Below are 23,313 nucleotides of genomic sequence, written 5' to 3'. Positions count from 1 at the left end.
AATTTTTGATTGCAGAAAGGCAACAAATTGTAGACAAAGTCTGCGTATTACCAAATATTGTCAGCAGACTCTGTTCGGTTTTTGCTATCAATCTGCTGTCAGATCATGTCGGCAGACTCTGCTCGGTTTTTGTCACCAATCTGCTGCAAAACATGTCAGCAAATGTTGTCGCCAAATCCATAGCCAAATGCGGACGCAGATGGCTACGGTTTTGTAGTCAAGATCTGATCGAGTTTGCCGCCAATTTACGCGCAAATTGGCATCATTTTGCTATCAGGGTAATAAACTGCTGCCAAACTGCTGTCAACGTCTGCTGACATGTTTTTGTTAGCAGACGTTGACAGCATGTCAGCAGATTGGTAGCAAAAACCGAACAGAGTTTGCTGACAATACAGACTCTGTCTACAATTTGTTGCCAATTTGCAATCGAACATTGTCAGCATGTTCTGCTCCAAATCTGTTTCCGCAGGCTTTGCTATCAGGGAAAACTTATATCACAAAAAACAATACTACAACAATACTACAACAAATAACAAAGTCGCAGTAGTTGCATCTTTGCTCGACTCTTACAAAATCATGTAATGTCATTTCAGACTATATAGAAAATAAGTAAATTTAGAATAATCTTCTATAATATATTCAACCAGTATATTTATAAAATTGTTAATTTCCAAATAAAAATTTCTAATTAAACTTTCTGTTACAATACACTGAAGATTAAATGCCAAAATATCGTTATTTACTCTTTTTATTTTCTTGAGAAAAAGATATTCATCAAATTTAATCAAACTATGATTTTCCTTGATTTACTTTTTATAATCTATATTTGAAAAGACGTCTCATGATTCTGAAACATACAAAATATGTATAAAGAATTTATATTCAAAGAAATAAATAATATAATAAATTTTTAATTATATTATCAATCATTAATTCATTTAATCCATATCAATTATAACTCTCCAATCCAATTATCTAGATTTAGATATTTCAATCTCGTCCAAATCACGACTTTAATCGCCATTCGATTATGCTTCACACGCATAATTTTGATGTGTGCATGTAGCACATATTTCATATATATATGTGTATATATATATATATATATATATATAATTTTCTTTGCACTACCTACGGATCACTACGTATATTCTTTCATTTCTCTTTTTTCCTATTACAACAAAGACTATGCTGATTTGTGTTCATATCTTATAAAGCTATACGCCACCAAAAGATACTCTGACACCACAATCGCGGTTTACGATTTTCTTTCATTTCTTTCATTCCTTTATCTCCCTCAACATTTGTACAACGAGAAGGCATTGTCGGCTCGTCATGCGCGCTCACACTGTGATCTCAGATTGTTCCTGCCCTATTATCAAAATCATATTAACAGCGGTGAGCCATCATACCGCCACTAATAATCAGCGCCACGAGTAACAATCGACAATAATAATACATCGTTGTATATGCATACGTATTATATTGCATAATATCATTACAACGTAGACGGTTTTCCGCTTCGACGATAAACGTTCCCATTCGCATTCGTTTTTATTAAACGTTTTAATCTCGTTAGACACTCAATTTACAGCGTAAATAGATCCAAGCAATAATTTTCTACTTACAATTACTCAAAATTACAATCAAATTTTCTAAAAACATAATAAACTATTTTTAAAAAAGTATAATAAAAAAGTATAATGAAAAGGAAAGAGAGAAAGAGAAACAGAAAAGAAAAAAAGGACATAACAAATTTGATAACTTATATATTACATTATAGGAGATTGTGCGCGAATTGTGTATATTTATAAAATAAATATATATATATATATATATATATAAATGTATATACGACTTTACAAATAATTTTCAAAATGACTGATTTTGCAAATTATCGCATACGCGCATGTACGCGTATCTTAAAATTATTTTCGCGTTTTGAATTAGAATCACCATCTCGTCTCATAATTAATGACCTCTTTCTCTCTCTTTCTTCGCATTTTTTCTATATATATATGCACACGCAAGAGCACAAATGGAATTATGTTAAAACTAAATAACAGTAAAGCCCTTTCTAGGAGACTCTGCACTTTCTCTCTCGGTGTCTTTCTCTAATGAGAAAACGAGAAGTGTGACAAGCCGTTCTTGAAGCAACAACAAGGCATCTCTATTAGATTAAAATGAAAAAGAAAACTACGATGTGGTGTCGATTTTTTTCACTTTCTCTAGCTCTTTCTCTTGTTATCTCAGCTCGACCGTCTTACTTTCGATAAATAATCCCTTCCATAAATACTAATAATATACAGTGTACAATGTACAGTGTGTATCCTTATGCGACCAGGAGATTTTATCTAAACTATATTTGCCGGGGTAAGAAGTTGCGACAAGAATCTTTTTAGTTTACAGCGAAAGAGATAGAATATAATTGGATTATCTCATCTTACACACCTTCCTATATGATAATAATATTTACGTAATATTGTCCTGTTGCGCTCGGTCGCCGATAGCTTTAGGCGCGATGTCGATCAAACGGGACGAAAATAAAGAAAATGAGCTTTTGTACAACGAAGTGAAGTGAACAAGAGATATTTAAATACGATGGAATATTTTAATTCCATTCGAATGACCGTATGAGATAAGCGAAGAATGTCATGCGTCTTTTAGAGATAAAACAATAAGTTAGATTTATTCATAAAGCGTGCATTGAAGTCAGAATGCGTGTACTTTCTTAACGTGTTTCAGTTCTAGTTCTCAAACTCTACTGCTAGAGTTTTTCTATAAAGATATCTGTGATAAAACTGCATGAATTCTTCCTGCTTGATAAATAATATTAGTAATAATATATTAATAATATTATCAATAACTAATATTATATTTAATATTAATTTTAATATATTAATAATATTATCAATAACTAATATTATATTTAATATTAATTTTAATATATTAATAATAATGGAGTCGACTCGCGTCGTCGTTCTAGAGCTACCAGCGACCCTTGAAGAACTCTGCGCGATCTCTGCGGTCGAGGCTCGACTCGTAGCTACCGATTTTACAGACTAACTAACTGTCCCCGCGGCGGCCGATTACGCTCAGAGAAGATCCTATACATTTCATATTTTATTATACAAAAATACGTCCCGACTATGCGAAGAGTGAAATTAATCGAGAGAATGAACGAACGAAAAATGGAAATATACATCGATGAGGAAGGGAAGCGTATTCATTGATAATAAGCCCGAGGATATATCTGACCGCTTCCTCCGCCTCGCATCTACATCTGCATCTGCATCCGCCCAAGTAATGCTATTAACTTTTTCTCACTTCACACAAATCGATTTTACAGAAATATTCGTTTCCTTCCACCACACTCGGCAAACTTTCTTTCAACTATCCCATTAATTTGTATACAGCTATTTATACTCATCAATTTACGTATGTGCTGGCGGAATTGAAGATATCGACACGAGGAAAATGAAAATGATTAATATACTCTTTAAAAAATGTTAAGAGCAGTAGAAAATATTCGCATAAATCATGATCAATATAAAAACTCAGTATCCTACAGTATTAGCTACAGTCTCTCGAGGGACCAGTTCTACCAATACCAACTAGCATAAATTGTAGTCAACTAGACTTTACGTCGCTATTTATGATTACATCAGCAAGATATCACGATCTAGAAAAAAAAATTGAAAATCTCGAATCAAACCAATCGGCATTGGAAAACTCGATCTTATCAATCCTCTTTCGTGCGAGACGTAGCGTAAAGAGAATAAATAGAAGAAACCGCGAAAGAAAAACATAAACAATATCAGAAATGAGAGCATATATATGTAATAATCTACGACCGATAAACACTATCCGGGATGTGTGCGAAGCCAAAACAAAAATATTGTTTTAACGAGATAACCGAAGATCGCCTATTATATATGTATACTTAATTTGGTCAATCGCTCACGAGAATTGCGTCTCGTTGCAATCTTTTACAATGGGCTTTCTGTCGACTAGTACTGCACACGCCGCATATATATCGTCACATGGACTCTAACTTTTCTCTTGTCCCTCTCCCTTTCCTTTTTCGACCGCAGTTCAGATCTAAATTCGAGCAACCGCGGATAAATAATCGGTTATACAATATACACGCTATATATCGATAGAATTTCACCGTATTCAGTTATGACATTTATAATTTGACGGAAATCGAGGATGTACCGACAAAATCCCAAAATGGAACACTCGCAACGCTGGATATTGACTGCATCGATAGTACTATGCTTGAATCATGTAGGATTCACGTTGTATTCGTAATTGCGTTGCGTCAGTGTTCTGGCCTTAACTCGTTTAACGTACTTGGTTATCTATCTAATTAAGATATCCACGAACAGTATACAGATAAAGAACATTTAATGAGTCCATCTATTCGTTTCATTGTTCTTCCTATAAATATATATGTACGTATGTATTATATATATAATTATATATATATATTTATATTGTGTGTGTGTTATATTTTTATCGTATCTCTTTATCGTATTTAATATTTAATACTTCGACGAAAGAATTTCCTCGAAACTGTCTTTCTCTCTCTTCCTCGCATCATCCCGAAATTACATATCCGTACATTCACAGAATAATATATATATTATATTACAATAAAAGAGGATATGCCCGATGCGATTTTTATTTCAATTTTTTTCGGTCTTGCGCCTTCCTTAACGTTTAACGCGAACATTGGTATGTGCAATCGTCAGCTACGTGAATATAATCTAACGCGAATACGTTTAGAACCGTGACGAACCAAGTGTCTTCACCGTATTCGATAATGCGCTCTTACCAACCTCTCTATCGGATGTACAATCTCTCTCTCCTCCAATGTAAAAACTAAGTCGTACCTAAATATCGCTACGTAATTACGGAAATCTTTCATCGAACTTAGAAAATGCATCTCTTCGACAATAGGCTTACTTGACGTGTCAACGAAGAAAAACTGTTCAGCGCAACACACGGCGCAGTACTATCACAGTTAATCCTCGCCAGGGAAATTCAACGCACGTTCGTGTCATTCTAAACGCAATTCGCGTTCCGAACAACTCTTATCTAAGCTACATAATTATGCCCAGCTATGGGACTTCAAGGCGGAGATAAGCGCCCTGTCTACGCGCAATTCAGACTCAATTTGTCCCCTTTTTTTGCATAAAAAAGTAGACAGATATTCACTTAAACAACACTTAACTTTTGCTAATGCTCGTGGGAAGGACGCTATATCGGAATAACATGTGTTGCATACTCGGCGAGCATATTACAGGAAGTATGATACAATTTATCGACTCCTATTTATAGTGAGACGATTCGAGTGACAATCAAGATTGATTGGGTCTAACAGAAAAAAGCGGGACACATTAGCTTTGTTTCTTTTCTTTCTAGGCATATTACACGATATTTACAAAATGTTGCTCCATCTTCTTAATTCCATTTGGAATCCTGGAACAGTCATTTATGATCTGCTTTAGTACAAATATGGAATGTCATATTAAATAAAAAAATTATTTAACTTAATATAACAACTTATTGTAACAATAATAATAATCTATTTTTTTAGTCACTAATAATCGATATTTACATGGAAAGGATTAATCTTGGAATGTTTTCGTTTCGTTGCGAGTAGCATCGATCATCAGACTGATGCTGCGTAATGATAGAGAAGAGGTGAACGTGTGCATTATTAGTAACACGAAGCAATCAAGTTTTGTTCATTATACAATCCATTTTAGACAATCTATAATTCATGATAGAATTAAATATAAGATTTATATTTATATAATTTAATACAAATCATTTTTATCCTAAATAAAAAGTATATTAAGTTCTATTTTTATACAAAAATGCATACTGTGTGATAATAAATTTAATAATTAATTTACAGTTTTTGGAAAACATACTCACTGTATATATGTGTATCCATATATATATATATATATATATAAAATAACTGTATGTATATATATATATATATAATAACAATATTACATTAAATTTAGCACATAAATTAAAGAATTTTTTAAATTTTGTTCCAAATTATAGATTATCTTTAAGGTTAACAATTCGGAAATCTTCAAGAGCTGAATGTTACAAGACACTTATTAATTATTAATCACAAATATATAAGTCACAAAGATTACTATACATTAATCCTCAGCATAGAGCGACACTTATTTAAACTGTTTAAAAATATATAAGATCATTTGTACGTAAATGCAATAAGTTCAAATTTAAGAAATAAAATATACAATTACACAAAATTACAGCAGCAAGTCCAATTTTCGCCTAAACAAAATTTAATAAAATTTGATAAAACTCTCTAAGTCATTCTCGAGATTTCTCGATAAAATGCGAGGAAGGAAATTCAGTTTTAATGCGGGAACATAATCAAAGTTGCAGATTGTCCTGTTATCTTTAATCGGCACGCGTTTCTATCACAGATCATTCTATTATTACGCCACGACATCTTTAGCAATGACACAATAGAATGGTAAGTGAAGGTAGGTACCTAATCCCTTCACAGAGCACCAAAAGGATCGAGTTGGACAGCATTGCCTTGTGGCTGAGCTGCTGCAGCAGGTTGAGGTTGTTGTTGCTGTAAATTAGGACCGGTCATCATAGGATTCGCACCGGGCATGGCCATCATAGGCGCAGCTCCTCCCGCAACCATCATACCGCCACCGGCAGCGGAAGCACCTGGGATAGTACACATCATCGGCCTCATACCCTGCATACCCTGCATACCCATCGGCATACCTTGCATACCCTACAGACACCAGAGAGCGAGAGAAATGAGACGTATGTACAAAAGGAAGCGTGTGCCTGCGAAACCTAACGTCTTCTTTAATATCAAAATAATCATCAGACCGATTGATCATTCTTTTTACATTATGTAAACAATTGAAATTTAAGCAGCGACTAGGAAGAAGAGAAACACTTAGAAGGGTACCATCGAAATTGTCCTTTATTAATTTTTATAAGCTTTATTTGTGTTGTAGAACAATGAAAGATATTAAACTCATATTGATTTATCTGCTTATCTCCAGATTTGAAATAATCTCTCAAAAATAATGGAATTTTGTATTTATAACGAATATCTTTAAAACTGAAAAATATAAAAAATGTTTTATCCAAAGTTTTGTGATGTTTTATACTGTTAACATATAACTGCATATTCATATTTTTCAAAAATATTAAATCTTTTAATTTGTTTCTACTTGCAATTGTTTCGATCATTGATATAAATAGACAAATATAGATTTAATACTTTTTGATGCTCTACAACATATCCAAAGTCTATCAAAATTGGTGAGGCACGGTTCCGATGATTCCCTTATTAGAGATCTTCTTATTTTATCCCATGAATTGCTCTGAAAACTACGGTAACCGCATTAGTTTTAAAAGAAATGTCATCACAAGTATATATTCTATAATATAAAATATTATAAGTACTTTTTTCAAACAAAATTAGTCTCTTCTTCGATTCATTTTCTTTTTATATTTACGACGTTTTTCTCGCAGAAAATCTAATGTAGCTTAATCTATTCTATAATATATGTTACCTGTACATCGGTGTAATAAATATTTATACACGTCCGCGCTTTGTGTAATCCTAAAACTTATCTATGTTGTCTACATTATAGATTAACACCGCAAGCAAATTACAGCCAAGTATAAGGAGGTATTAATCTGAAAATTAATCTATAGGAACATAAATAACTGCGATAAAGTATAGTTTACTACATTCTTGAAACGTGCGTTAAAAGTACATATCGATGCATAAGCACATAATGCGAGGAAATGGAACGAGGTGTCGAATCGAATTGTCATCTCCCGACAATTCGTCGCTTTGCCACATGAAATAAAGGTCATTATACGATTTGTGTAACTATTGTCATTATTAACAGAGTGAGTTAGTGACAATTCGTGTTATTATACGCTATTCTTTTGTATACAGAAACCGGTGAGGTGAGATAAGTTTGGCACTTTATTGTGTTGAACGTCTTATTCGTTGCACATGAAACAAAGGCATTCGTGATCGTGGGACTTACCATTATCGCAGGCTGCGAGGGGAAACCTATAGTTGTGGTGGTTGTAGGTAGCAGTTGCGTCATTCCTTGGCCCTGTAACATAGTCAATAACATGCCATATGCTGTGCATGCAAAACGCACTCACCTAAACGGTGCTAATTGAGGAGAAAATTGTTGTTACGGTATTACGAAGAGAGCAGAGTCCCACGATGGACGAGGTGGCAATGATAAACTTACATCTCAACATGTTTAGCTAAAAGTGTTTAGCTCAACGTGTTTAGCTAAACGAGAATGCTAGGCACTTAGCAGATTGCTAATAAGCTAAAATAATTTACTAACCGCGTAGAATTCCTACGACATGATAAAATTGAAACAATACCGTAAGAAACAAATAGTTAATAATCTACGATTCTAATTGTAAGTAAAAATAATCGAGAATTCTCATCACAGGAGCTGTTGTTCTTTGAAAATAATGCATAAAAATAGTGGATGAGTGGGTGTGTGTGTGTGTATGTGTGTGTGTGTGTGTGTGTGTGTGTGTGTGTGTGTGTGTGTGTGTGTGTGTGTGTGTGCGTGTGTGTGGTGTATCTTAGTGTATTGACAATCAGAAGAAACATGCTAAAAATACTTTACGACAACGGAATTAAAATAAAAAGGCTTACCATGGGACGATATCCAGCACCAGTAGTAGCTGCCATTGGCTGCGGTGACCATCCGCCGGCTGGACCGCCCGTTTTCGCGGCATTCTTAGGTGAGTTCCACTGCATTCCTCTGTAAAGGAAGAATATTTATATATTTCGTTGCTTCACATGTTACATAAGCTCAGCTTCGGAACATTTTATGAATTACATTGTTGTCATGAGATACTTTAACATGTTAATTGACGTTGCTCTTCTTCTTTTTAATTTGGAAGCTTTTAAAATAATGGACAATATTTTGACATAATTGAATTTCTCGCATTTAAACGATCAAATTCTAACACTTGGATTTTAATATGACTATATTGATGTTGAGACTATTGTGGATTGAAAAGTAGAAGGACACCAATAAAGAAGGTTATACATTATTTAACTGTTACCGAAAATTAGGGTTCCATTTAATTTGAGACTATTGTAATTCACTGATGAAGGCTCTGTGTAGCCGAAACGTTTGAAATTGATGTATGAAATGCATGTATGATGTCTTTGTAAGATTATATTAAATATGAATATTATGAATTGTTAATTTTTAAGATCTAATTATTGCTCGTAAAGGTCGTACATTGATTGTTGTTTTTTAAAATTGTTCGAGCGTGATATTATTGTTATTTTATGAATTATTTATGTGAATCTATTATTATATCATCCTCATAAATATATTCAAATTTACATAACTCTGAAAATGGAATCGCTCATAAATAAAAATATAATCACACTTACTTGACTTGCTGCTGTGCGCTCTTATTGATGGTCAAGTTTTGCGCAAGGCTAGCTAAGCTGCTGTCCAAATCTCCGGTCAGGACTTTGCCGGTGTTGGCTGCACCGACCGGTTGCCCAGCTGAAATAAAATTAAATTCAAGGTACTCGTGGACACTAGCATCACATTATCAAAATTTCTAAACAACATCTACGTTAAGCAAAGATACGAATATAAAATTAAAATTTAAAATAAATCGCGCAGTTTATACAAATTTATAAATTTAAAGAATTAAGCGTAATCGCTAAGTGAATTTCCTGATTTAGAAAATTAAGGGATTTGATCTCAAAGGATCCAAAACTGTTGTTAAAATCTTTATAACAGCGTGCTATTAATTCTTTAAACAAAATAATGCAAAGTTATGTACTTATATTGTACAATTAATATTACGAACATGCAGATTGTTGTAAGCAAATTGAATTGCAAATTATGCGTGAAAAAGAAGTAACGATCAGAGGTTATCGTGTTTTATGAGTATACTTAAGCAAAGTGACGTCATAGTCTATTTGTCTTCAATAATTTTTACGATATCTAGAATGTTATAAATAACACACACAGGGAGAGAGAAAGAGAGAGAGAGAGAGAGAGAGAGAAAGGCATGCTTATCTACTCGTGAAAATGTTAAAATTAATCAGAATTATCTAATGCTCTCACGTGCGTAAGTATAAATACTCAATACATCTTACTGATCGGATAATATATATAAATTGAAAAGGCAATTCCTGGACAATACAAAAGTCCAAAAGACATCTTACAAATATCTGAAGATTGTATTTTAAAAATCTATATGTTTTCTAGATACCTTGTGGACTTTCACGTTGTTAGGATGCGATATCGCGACGCAATTAGGCCACATACACAAAAGGAGAAAAAAGAAAAATAAAGGAAGACCTTAAGTCGGCAGGGTACAGCGAGTGCGATTATCATGCTATTAGCGTGGATTAGTTTAGACATTCCCGTCACCTGACATCGGCTGCTTTGCCGGCGAACCGTACCCCACGGGGACTTGGGCTTGGGTAGGGATACCATAGCCGACGATCGGCGCACCGGCCATCATGGGTTGCCCGGTCGCGGGGTCATTCATGCCGAACATACCGGCGCCTGCCGCCGCAGCCGGCGGCATTTGTTGTTGCAACGGCTGCTGTTGGGCGGTCATTGCAGCTTGCTGCTGCTGGACCATGGGTGCCGGCCGCGACGGAGACCCACCCAGTGCCATACGGATACTATCGTTGAGATCATCGAAGGCGCTCTTGCCAGCAGAAGGGGCCGGGGCCGCTGCCGCTGTTGGCGCCGTCGCCACCGCTGGCCTACCATGTGACGCTCCGTGTGTCGGAGACAGTGCACGCGGTGCGGCACCGTTCGCGGCAGCAACGGCGGTCGCGGGTGGCGGTGGTCTAGGTGGCGGCGTAGCCGTGGACGATGTCTTGCCGGCGGCTGAAGGCGCCGCCGACGCCACCACCTCGGCCGCCGCAGCATCCCCGTCGCCGCCGTTTGCGGGTGTCCTCATCGCAGCGGCGGACCCGTCACCCCCAAAGAGATCCGTCTGACCGGCACTGAAAAGGTCTCCGGCTGCTACCGTTTGCGCTCCTTGTACCGATTCACCGCTAACAACGCCACCGGCGTTCTGATCGAAGAGCCCGAAGGCACCCGCGTTCGTCGCCTGCTGGCCGCCGGTGGTACCGAGGGATGGGAAATCGGACATAAAGGGATTAGGTACGGACGCGGCCGTTCCTGGGGCGCCAGCTTGCGCAAAAAGTGATCAAGGTGCATAAATTAGCTTCCTCCTCTTTTGCGTCCGGACGAAGTAATAATATAAAATGTTTTACAATTGTTATACCGTCACCCGTTAATACGTTAATTAAAGAGGAAAAAAAGAAATATTCAAATGCAATGTTAACGCAATGTAGCTCGGTTGCATTCTTTTGTAATGTCGCGCGTCAACGTTACACTTTGAGAATGTATCAAATAACCAGCGCTTATTAGTTACCACAATATTTTAAAAAATTAAAAGAATAAAGTAAATTATTATTGGCCACATTCAACAAAATGTTTATTTTGCAATGATTTAAAGTTTTTATCGCTAAGAATTCTATTCCTTCTCAAAATATAATCAAATCATCAAGAAAACAACTTCCGCAATAGTTGCAAAATAAACATTCTGTTGAACATGGCCATTACAATTATTGTGTACAGTAACAAAACTGTTTTTGTAACTATAAACACTGTTTATAAACGCTGTTTCATTCGATACATTTTTGCCCATAGCGTTAAACAGCAAGTGTGATTGCTCAGGCGTACTAAGTATCTAAAAAATGTATAAGATGTATGATGCAAAAGTATCATAAAAATGGCCGAAAAAATTCTACGATAGAAAGAAGAAGAAAGATGTATAAAGACTGGCAGAGAAAAAGAAAACGAAAGTGAATGGAATTCCTCAATCGTATGAATGCGTTCGTATAATATCATATAATCCCGTCTTATGTTTATGTCGCTAGTGAAGCACTTACTGGATTGCTGATCTTGATTTCCGAATACGGAGGAAAAACTATTATCTGTAACAAAGTTATTATTTGCTGGTGGCGCAGTTGGCGTGAAACCTAAAAGAAAAAAAATAAAATGGAAAAATGAAAGAAAATGAATTAAAATAAAAGGGGGAAAAAATATCATAAACAAGCGCGGTGACGAGAGAAGCAGCGATGATCACTGAAACTATATCGATTTTTAAGTGCTCGTGCTCACCAGTACCGTTGGTCATCCACATGTTGTTCTGCATTTGAGCAGCGGGTTGCGTCGTTCCTGAAGCTGGTTGCGCTCCGAACATGTTCGCGAACGGATTGCCCGCTAACTGCAGTAGATCATCCGATGCCTTTTGAGACGACTGTTGTTACAATAGTTGATTAGTTCGCTTCAAATGGAAAACTGTTCTTTTCGGCTAAACTTATACTGTTTATCTCTCATTTTTTTTCTCTCCATAGCACTGTGGACCAGGAGACCCCATAAACTGGCCAAAATTCAAAATGTTGATGGATTGGCATAAAACTCGGTATCTAAGGGTTTTTGGGATCACTGATTACGAATTCAAACTCAAAATTTCGAAATTAAAAATGATGGATCTAACATGGCGAACGAGAATACTAAAAATGCTTTATTTGCTGTTAAATTTGATATTCAGGGATTTTTGGAGTCGCTGATTTCGAATCCGAATTTAGAATTTAGAAATTTAAAATAATGGATCCAACATGGCGGAATAAAATGTTTAAAAAAATGTCAAACCTCAATGCGCGACGCATACTTCTGGCACATATCCATGCTCTCTTACACATATAATTTTTCTTTACACATATAATTCTATTCTGCCATTTTGGATCCGCCATTTTGAATTTCTAAATTTTGAGTTCAGATTCGAAATCAACGACCTCGAAAATCCCTGAATAATCAATTTAACAACAATTAGAGCACTTTTAATACTTTTGGCCACTTTTGGCCAGTTTTTGGGGTCTCCTGACCCACAGTGCATCGTAGAAAAAAAGAGAAAAAATGAACATGCAAAAAATTTATTTGAAAAAAAACAGACCACTTGTCAAATGAAAGACATAGATTTACCTGGTTCTCGGCTGATGCTGCACCAAATAAGTCCACAATCGGTTGATTAGCATTATTGGTCGGCGAACTGAGGAAGGGATTCGTGCTAGTACTTGACGGCGATTGTACTTTTGCCTGCAACATATACATTAGAGATTAATATACTAACATATGCAGGGAATTGCAATGAAAGAAGAAATTAAAACAAAACAAACGAATACTGAAAAATCTGAAACTTAAATAGAAAATTAATACGTTTGAATGATAGTAGCATCGCAAACTAAAATTCTTCCATCTATCAAAGTTTCGTTTCTCTTCTTATAATTTATAATTAGTAATACTTTGCAAACTAGTACCTTGTATTGATTCATGGCAGCTTCCTCTTCCGCGAGAGCTTGCTGTCGTAACGCCTCGTCGATGTGGCCATTCCCGGTTTGCTCGAGCCGCGCATTGCTGGCTGCTGTGCCGAACGCGTTACTGGTGGAAGACAGGGCGGACACTCCCGACTTTACATTGGTTCTATTGCTGCTTTTGGGCGATGATAGGATGTTGTGGTGTCGATGGATGGAGAAAAAGAGGACGGACAAGAAGAATACGGAAGGTCCGTTTCAGCGAGTTCGTAAAATGTGGCGAGAGAGAGAGAGAGAAAGGAGCGTAAAGGAAAATTGATAATTGAAAACAAAGGAGAAGAGACAAACAAAAAAACAAAAAACAAACGGTGTAGTACGTATAGATGTAACAATGCGTAGAAATGCATAGTGTGCATTACCACTCGCACGCTCGCATGCATACTTTTTCTTTTTCACACACGCATACACACTTTTCTCACACGCTCTCGCTCTTCTTTTACAACTTTTTTTTTACTAAATGTCCTAATATACATATGCATTTACAGGTGTTCTACATTTTGTAGTGAAACATGGCATCAGGCTTGTGTATATTTAAACAAATTGTATTATGTAGTACACATTGATTTAAAGACTGTTTATTTTTCAATAGCATACTATAAGTATGGTGAATTTGCTACGATAATAAGCGATTTATACAGATAAATATATGTGCATTGAAACGTTATTTTAATACTGATTGTGTACTTCAATGAGTTAAATATTTATTAAAATGAACAATAAATGCCATTTCATATCCAACAAATTTTACTATTATAGCCACATCAATTAACATTATTCATTATTAAATTTTAAGCAATAAAATTAAATCATCAATATTATTAATTTCAATTGACGATTTATTATAGCATGCTCGGTATCCATTATAATCAGTAGACTATAGGAAAACATGTCAATTATCTAAATACATTATTGTAACTTCATGCAGTATACAAGAGCGATAGATTTGAATAGCGCAATAATTATATTTACAGATTTTCAGTGAGAAATACACACACATATATATCAAAATTAAATACCAAATGTAGGAGCATAGCATGGGTACCTAAAATAGGTTAGGATACAAACGTAAATTGAATATTCTATAACTAAATATTAAATATCAGAGAAAATTATAACCTCGTATCCAGGGGATACCATCTCGACAAATTTTACAAGTTGGATAACTATTCAAAGAGAAAATATGTCCAAAGATAGTATTTAAGGTTGCTATCTTTCAAAACCTTTTGTGACATTTGTTTAAGAAAAGTAAAAGTGGTATTTTTATGAATATAAAATGATCAATGATCAATTTATTGTACTCAAAAGAAACGCAATTGTGTGTCATAATTGTTACGTGTGCATGTGCGATAAACGTAATATTTAAATACTCATAGCTTAAGAAGCTTGTAAAGATGTGTAAAAGAACGTGTCTTTGATAATAGGGTATGAAAGAACAATGAGACGAAAACGGTGGACTCTTGGGAAGTTATATAGAGAGGGAGAAGTATATCGATTTCAATAGCATTCAACATAGGAGATTTAAAATTATCCCTACATCGATTTTTATGTGAGACTTAAATGAGTCGAATAAATAAAAAAAGTTGGCATACCTTGCTGATTGTGTTGGCGTGTTCGCGGCGGAGCCCTTCTTTCCTTCTAAGAAAGCGAGCTGTTGTTCTAAAGCATCCAATAAACTACTCGGTGCCTAAAAAAATCAGTTTATCTATTATTTATGGAACATTATTAAAATTTTTCAGTTAAGTGCAAAGTAAAATTTAGCTGTGCATTTAGTCTAGAAGAGATTTGTCTCCACTAAAATACATGCATTTATTTAGGAGAATTTGTCACCTTCATCATATCACTTATTTTTATAATGCGCGTGTATTAAAAAAACATAATAAAAAAAAATATATATATATACAATGTAATTGGTTCACAAAATCTCCCAAAATAAATATCGCCCAATTATCTATGCTGCTCTATGCTATGCCACACTAACTCTACCTCATTAAAATAACGGAATCAAAGATGTTATTACCTGTCAGTAATGTAAGAGGAAGAAACAAATGAAAATATTATCATACTTTATCGGTTAAATATTAGTTTTTTCGTTCACACATTGTTAATAGTTCCTCAAACCGGTAATTAAATATAGACAATTGAACAAACTCTTATTCTAAACGGTGTAATGAGATAGGGAGATAATAAACAATACTTTAAGCATACATACCTTCGTCAGATCTGGTATGTCTCCTTTATCGATACCAACATTCTGTAAAGGAAAAAAAACATGTTCAATGACTATCTTTAACATCATTGATTGCTTTCACATACAGATCGTGTAACTTACTTCCGCAACTTTCAGAAATTCCCCGACCCTATCCATGCGTATAAGGAACTTCTTATAAATATCTAAAGCATCCCGACATTGTTTCTTGTTCATGTCAAAATATTTCTCTGAAATTTTACAACCTTCGTCCGATTAATTAATCCATTCTCATGAATCTTTGTATATGCGTTTCTTATGTTATAAAAAAAAAGACTATTGAGCGTTACCTAACAAATTAATGATGCCATCATTATAGCAGGCGAATAACCGGATAAGATCTCGAAAGAGGAGCATGAAGGCCATGTTTATGACGCCATTCGTGAGGTCATTAGCCGTGCAATCAAATTCCAGTAGTGCGTCGAGTTGCGACTGCAGTACCGGCAAAGTTTTCAGGAGTTTCTCAGCATTCATTGTGCGTAGAGTACCGTCTTCCTTCCTGCAATGTCAATTAAGTAACGAAGGTTAAGTCTATCATTAAATACAGCGAGATAAAATTTCAAAAGGTCTAGAAAAAAATATTCTCAACACGTACCCTCTTTTCACCTTGCAAAAGTCAAACGCTACTGTCCTGTAGGAGAGAGCCTTCTCGTTGAGATACTTGGCGTAGCGCCTGATGAAGGGCGACATGTCATATCCTGATGTACAGAATAGAACGATAATTACTCATTTGTATTCAAAATAAATACAGTAGACATAACAAAAGCAATAATAGGCATCGCCACGCAACAATGCGTAAAAGTGAAATTAGAAAGTCAGCAGTGTGCCGGTACAATTACATTAATTTCATAAAATTACACAAGCGTGCAGCGCTGATTGGAAACTGTAATTTTGTCAAACATCTTATAAACCTGATCACATATTTATAGTATTTGGTTGTGATTATTAACACATCAATTGATACATATATAGATTAACAAAGTTAGGTTCACAAAGTGTACATTGATTTCTTTTGTTCTCGCAAAGTTAGAAATGAACACATACAGAACTACGAAGCATGGTTAATAAGTACCATTAATAGTACAATGAGAAGGACGTTTGTGATTAGAACTCACCCACACGTATTCCTGCTTCATGCCCAAAGAGATAGAAAGTTAGTCCAGGTTAGTAAATCGTACACATAGATGCCATAGATACATGGAAAAGAGAAAGATTTGCATTTTCCATATGGATAATAGCTACACAATGCGAGGAAATCAGTAGCATAGAAACTTTTTAAAAGATTTTTAATTGGAACAGAGGAGTATCGTTTTGTATCGTTTAAACAATTTGTAATCATTATTTAAGCAATTCAATAATTGCTGCTGATTAATGTAACATTCGATTAACATTAAGCTTAATGATCTCCAATCAGTGAATAAAATTAGGTCTCCTGTTCTCGACGTGAAATCGCGACGATCGGCTATTCAAATTACAGCGTGTTGCAATTTTCTGTGTGATGCGTGCGTATCAGTTTGCTCGATTATCGACACTCGAGTCTTCTGATGATGACTGAATGTCATGAACAATTTTTTTTAGCAAGAGTGCGGAAAGCCGTGCACTTCGTGCTGCGATGAATTCATATCGCAATTTTGTTAATATGCAAAATGAACGTTAATCTTCCCAGATTAATTACAATTCTAAATTGGTTAAAAGATTAGTTTTTTTTAAATACGACACAAAAGATATTTAAAATTTTTAAGAAAATGTTTATATTTATTTGGAATTTTATTTTGTTTTAAAATGATAATTATTCTTTTATAAATTTACGAGATGCCAACAAATAACATAACACTATTCATTTCGCACTGAGAAAAATGTTTAGTATTATCACTATAATTGCATAATAAAAATAATGATGATTGAGAAATATATTTTTATAATCATTACTGTTATACTGCGTTCAATAGAAAAAATAACTTTGCAACTATGTGCAAAACTATCTTTTTCTACTAAACGCGCCAATGTATAATAATAATTATATTTGTAATTTTACCATAAAATATATAGTGAACGCCAAAAGTACATGTAAAATTACAGTTAAATTGTGTTAATTAAAACAATTTTTTCTCTCAGTAAAAATTTTAAAAAGGATAATGCTTAGTATCGTTGGCTTCCGTCAATTCTAGAACATATTATGGTATCCTGAGGAAAACGCAAAAAAAGCCTTGCTGATACGATTATTTACAAAATAATCACCTTGTACGCCGCTCTTGTCGAGAAAATTGTTAAGTTGAAACGTGCTGTTGCTGGACGCGAGATATTGCGTGAACCTCTGTAAATAGAAAAGTCATTTCAGAAGGATATTTGGAACGTCTCGCAGATCAAATTAGTTTCCGTAAGATAATTACCTCGTTGCCATAGCACATCATGTGATGCACGGTGATCAGGGCTTTAAAGACTACCGTCCAGTTTGTATTCTGTGAACGTTCTATCAGGAGATTAGCGAGCTGCGGTATGGAGACATTCGGTTCATTGGTACAATGGATTAAATCTGAAACAAAGAGAAAGAGTTTACTTTTGGCGAGTTCAAGTCTATCTTAAAAATATTTTTCCAGAGATAAGCATGCGATTTCCGTGTATATGTTTTCAACTTTGAGAGGAAACGACAAGCAGATATTGCGTGAAACTTTGCGTTCACTGCAAGCTACAATACGAGGCACTGACCTCCACCTTATAAGATTACAACGTAATTTACATACGTATGATTCACAGCCATCACTGGCGACAACGCTATCATATTGTGAGAATCTCTTGTAAACGCGTCATTTCCCCTCACCTCGGATTTCAATTCACGGTTTCAGTAGACACGTATCTCTTCTCTATACTGTTAAGTTCATAATGTTTAATAAATTCATTATAGTCAATTTGAAATAATAAATTTATGTTTATAAATACTTCTACTGAAAGTTGAGTAATTTTTAATAATTTTTATAGATTGCCACTGCTTCTATTATATGTATAACATGTCATCAATATATTTAACTAAAAAGATAGAATTAAATTTAAATAAAAAAATGTACTAAACTTAACTCAAATTTAATTTGTTATTTGCTAAGTACATTATATTGTACGTTAATATAAACGTTGTTTACTTCAAAACTAAGTAATTCAACCAGAGAAATTAATTAATTTACATTTTGACACACATGGAAAAACAAAATGTTATTGCTCCTTTGATATTTAATAGTGTATACATATATATCCCGTTAGTAGAATATGGAAACATTCGGCAATTATGTACGTGAAAGTGTGAGGTAAAAGCGAATCAATCTTAAATCGCAAGTACAACAAAACAACAGCTGCCTAGCGTAACACATTAAGTGTAATTAAGTCATTAATTAGAATCATCGACCGCTGTTTATCTCGACTCGATTTAAATTCTGAGCGTAAAGCGAATAAAAAGATATATCATGGCAAATAAAAGACTCAATGCAGACGGATGCAACTATAGTGAATTGGATCAACCGATTCAGTGATTCGAAAATGAAAGAAAGAAAATATGCGGCGGGATAATTTTAATTGTTTTAGCAATCTGAAAGATTTTATTTGTGCCAGTGATCTTCAAAAATTAGTCAATTCATTAGTTTAAAAATTGATGTAAGTATGGCATTTGCTGTGAAATATCTTTTGTTTCGAAAATTCTCTAAACTTATGTATAATGTCAGTAATTAATAAGAAACAATATAAGCAAAAGAAAATTTTAGATTAATGAAAAATATATAAGTATCTATTTAATATTTTTAGCCAAGACTATATAACAATACAATTTTATAACTTAAATAAAAATTTTCTCCATTACATTACTTATTTTTTATAATAATAACGTGATTACATCTTATTGGAATAATTTTTAATAATCCAGATTTTAAATTATAAACTTTTTATATTACTTTCACAGATTAATATTATATTTAAAAAATTGATAATTTTTCGTAGATTTTTCATTACGTCAAAAAGTGTAATACATCTTTAATTCAGAATCGCAAGATCAACACAATTCCAGGTAAACCTTCTTTTTAATAAAGATAGAATTTCCAGCTGCAGTTTTTAGCATTCGGATGATTCAGATATTCAAAAGATGATTCAAAAGATTCGAATGATTCAGCTTTCGTATAATTCTTGTCGTCATTCTTCTTACGTCGTTATTTTATCAACAATATATGCGTACTGAGTCAAGCGATTTAATAATCACGATCCACGATCTTTATTTTTAATTACGATTGTAGCTTATTGCCGCAGCAATTAATCTCAAAAGCAAATAACACGCTTGATAAGCGTAAAAGAATTGTAATAATTAACAGAAGAATTTAATATCTTTTATTCATAATGTAATTCCATTAAATTGTCATGTACAGGCGTGACCTAGCATGATAAACCACGATAACCCACAGAAGATTTAAAAATAAAGAATCAAGGAAAAACAATATTTTGATCGCGCACATCAGTGTAATGTAAAATTTCTTTTTAATTTATAATTATATTTATATGTAAAATGAGATATTCTACCTTATTAATTATGATACCTTATTGAATTATATAATAGATACAATTCTACCCTAAAATATGAATTATATATTTACAACATATAAAATGAGACATTCTGTTTTATTAATTATATAATTCTATCCTAAAATAAGTCGTCTAAGAACAGGTAAAAATTCGATATTTGGAGCTTCCTTCGTCATACCTGTGCCTAAAAATGGGAAGCTATTGATCACCGTGGCACGTCGACGGTGAGACTTTGACCCGCATGTACCAAACTTGTCGAAACGTGTCACGAACCTGGCATAATGAAGCTAACGTGACGATAAAGTCAATCGCCACACGACGAAGTGAACGACAGCAATCTATGCGACATCCATCAATCGCGATTGATTAACGAAAGTAGCCCTCCACATCAGAAGAACGATGATACCGGATAACAAAGTTAACAATCGTGTTGCCGTACGGTTCCAAACGTGACGATGGTCCATATAATTCGTCGGTTTCGATTTTGATACATAGCTACAAGCATACATTAAGATGTAAAACATCGATTTCTTTCAACCATCGCTTGATCCAGTGATACGTTTAAAAAAAAAATTGGCAATTACACCATTTGATGGAGTAACATTTCAGTTGCAAAAAGCCGTTTTTTTTAAATTGCGGTGCAATAATTTTTAATAAAGTTATAAGCAAAGTCAACATGCTTCCATTTAATCTGCGATAACTCAGTAATAAAAATATTTTTTGAACATTTTGAACATCAAAACAGACTTTATAGGGAAAACTTTAGGCTTTTACGTTAGAAAGTCAAAAATTTTCACAAATGGTTTTTGAGCACGTGATCACAAAATGAGATAAAAATTTTGTTCAGTTCTAATTTTCTATATATAAAAATTATCAAACTCATAGAAACTCCAGAGACATAGTGACTTCTTGGAAGTAGAGATTTTAAGCTTTAAAACTTTTTTTTTTTATTTAAACTTTATTCATTTTTAATAAAGTTACAACTGCTTAAATTTTCAAATTCGTAGCGCTATGAATTTTTGTTTCGACCCATTATATTACTTGTATAGGTACTAAATTTTTATCTGTAAAAATTCATTATTTCAGCAATTTAATAAAATTACTCATTGACAACTTTTGGTAACCGCTATATAATAGCGAAAAAATTATATAATAATATTTATATAATATTTTACTACACGAATTTTTTTTTCTCTTATCAACCTGTGTACGACAGTCTGTATTGAAACTATAATCATGCCCGTTCATAATTGTACGATATTGTAACTCATATCGCGCTTGTTCATAATTCACTGAGCATCTTGTCTACGCACTAGAGAGGCCACGTTTATTTGACCGACGGCGAAAAAGACGGGGAGTTAAGCAATGTTTCGCCGCAGATAGTTTCCCACGCCTTTAATGTATCTCTCGCCCGACCGACCGATGATCCCGCAATATCGAAGTCACGACGACAAGAGGGCTTGGAATGAAAGTGCAACGCGAGAGCGAGCGTACGAAGGGGCACCGAATAAATGCGAATGAAGCAGTGAATCAGCACCAAGTACTGAAGCCCAGCTATTCTACGAACCGCAACATTTCCATATATGATTATCGCGTGCGATAAATCTATTCGACGTTATCACGAGATGATTGTTTAACAGGCGCAAAAAGCAATCTTGCAAACAAAAGTGTATAATTATTTGTACGTGATAATTATCCGTCCATTAATTTAAACTTTCATCCAGAAACATCAGGAGAAAAATGAAAAATAAAAATTTTCGATTATTCTTTCTATAATTCTTCAAGTTATTTTATTTTCTTCTGAATTATATTCAATTTGAATTATTTTTAATTACTTCTACAGCCCATCACTATTCCTACTCAATTATCGTTAATTTAACTAAAACAATCGAATTATATACATTCCGGGCCAAAAGTTTGGATACACTTAACAAAAACGTGATAAATTGTTATAGGAAAATATTTTATTAGAAGTTATTATACAAAGCTTATTTAGTGTTTTTTTGTGGCAGGGATGTCCAGGAATCTTGTAGAACCGCTCAAAGTTTAGGTAAATATCTAGAAAAGGGCAACCCCCCCCCCCCCGATGATCTTGACCTTGACATATGTTGTCAAGGTCTTGACTCTGAGTAACCTCCCGCAGGTTTTAGGTGGCGGTCACTGTCCGTTAAAAAGTTATTAACAAAAAAAGTTTCAAAATTAACGTATCATTTCTGCCATATATGTATTATAACAAGTACTATTTTACATCTCCTTCCGTTTAGAAACGTTAAACTTTCCACGCGAAGTAACTCTCACCTCCCTCAACCCTCTGTGAAGAGGCACACGACTTCTACGATTATACTGTTGCTTGTACTGTCGGGGCAGACCTCTGTCGACGGTGTGGATGTGGGGGGTGGCCGAAGACCACCTCCTTGCACCCGCCAGTGTGTGTGTGTGTGTGTGTGTGTGTGTGTGTGTCGCGCGTGTGCGTGTGTGTGTGTGTACGTGTGTGTAAAATATCAAGGGTAAAGGTAAAGAATACCCCACTCCCATGGCCGGCGACTATTGTGTTGAGAGTGTTGAGAACTCAACACTCAGTCGGTTATAGGGTGTTGTTTTCAACACCCTATTAAGGTGACAAAATGTAATGAATTATGTAGGAGATTTTATTAAGTATACATGTATTCTTTTCAATACTCATAGCGTTTTCCACTGGCGCACTGAGTGGGCACTGAGTGTCAAATTTCAAATTCTTCAAATCAAATTCGTCAAATCGAACGATGGGAAAGTGACGGTACGCGATTCAAACTGAATTTTTAAATATTATTGTTATTTTAGGTAGCAAAATACTAATTTATTTAATTTGTTTATTTTAGACATAACCCCAAATTACACTTTTGACGTGTTTGACGATGAAATTACCAGTGGAACACGAAACTTTTGGCACTCAGTGCGCCAGTGGAAAACGCTATCAATGTTTTGAGTATTTTCGCGGGAATTAGAGAATTTTCAA

At 34.5% G+C, this 23,313-nt stretch overlaps 1 protein-coding gene across 1 annotated transcript in view; it reads right to left on the bottom strand.

Moving 5' to 3' along the window:
- Positions 1-5,246: 5,246 nt before the first annotated feature.
- lap (phosphatidylinositol-binding clathrin assembly protein lap) overlaps positions 5,247-23,313 on the bottom strand; it is a 36,637-nt gene continuing 18,570 nt past the window's right edge. The window contains exons 2-18 of the mRNA XM_018552146.1: positions 18,158-18,300; positions 17,985-18,081; positions 16,883-16,897; positions 16,363-16,465; positions 16,058-16,266; positions 15,852-15,958; positions 15,732-15,773; positions 15,112-15,206; positions 13,469-13,589; positions 13,134-13,247; positions 12,270-12,408; positions 10,494-11,273; positions 9,494-9,611; positions 8,738-8,846; positions 8,097-8,168; positions 6,554-6,811; positions 5,247-5,487 (exon numbers count right to left, since the gene is read on the bottom strand). Coding sequence (XP_018407648.1) covers positions 6,563-6,811; positions 8,097-8,168; positions 8,738-8,846; positions 9,494-9,611; positions 10,494-11,273; positions 12,270-12,408; positions 13,134-13,247; positions 13,469-13,589; positions 15,112-15,206; positions 15,732-15,773; positions 15,852-15,958; positions 16,058-16,266; positions 16,363-16,465; positions 16,883-16,897; positions 17,985-18,081; positions 18,158-18,300 — 2,513 coding nt within the window. The 3' untranslated portion in view covers positions 5,247-5,487; positions 6,554-6,562. The remainder of the gene's footprint in view (positions 5,488-6,553; positions 6,812-8,096; positions 8,169-8,737; positions 8,847-9,493; positions 9,612-10,493; positions 11,274-12,269; positions 12,409-13,133; positions 13,248-13,468; positions 13,590-15,111; positions 15,207-15,731; positions 15,774-15,851; positions 15,959-16,057; positions 16,267-16,362; positions 16,466-16,882; positions 16,898-17,984; positions 18,082-18,157; positions 18,301-23,313) is intronic.

This window comes from Cyphomyrmex costatus, unplaced genomic scaffold (genome assembly GCF_001594065.2).
Source record: "Cyphomyrmex costatus isolate MS0001 unplaced genomic scaffold, Ccosl1.0 scaffold154, whole genome shotgun sequence".
NCBI lineage: Eukaryota > Metazoa > Arthropoda > Insecta > Hymenoptera > Formicidae > Cyphomyrmex > Cyphomyrmex costatus.
Note: the sequence above shows the minus strand (reverse complement) of the source record. Positions and strands in the feature narration are given on the sequence as shown.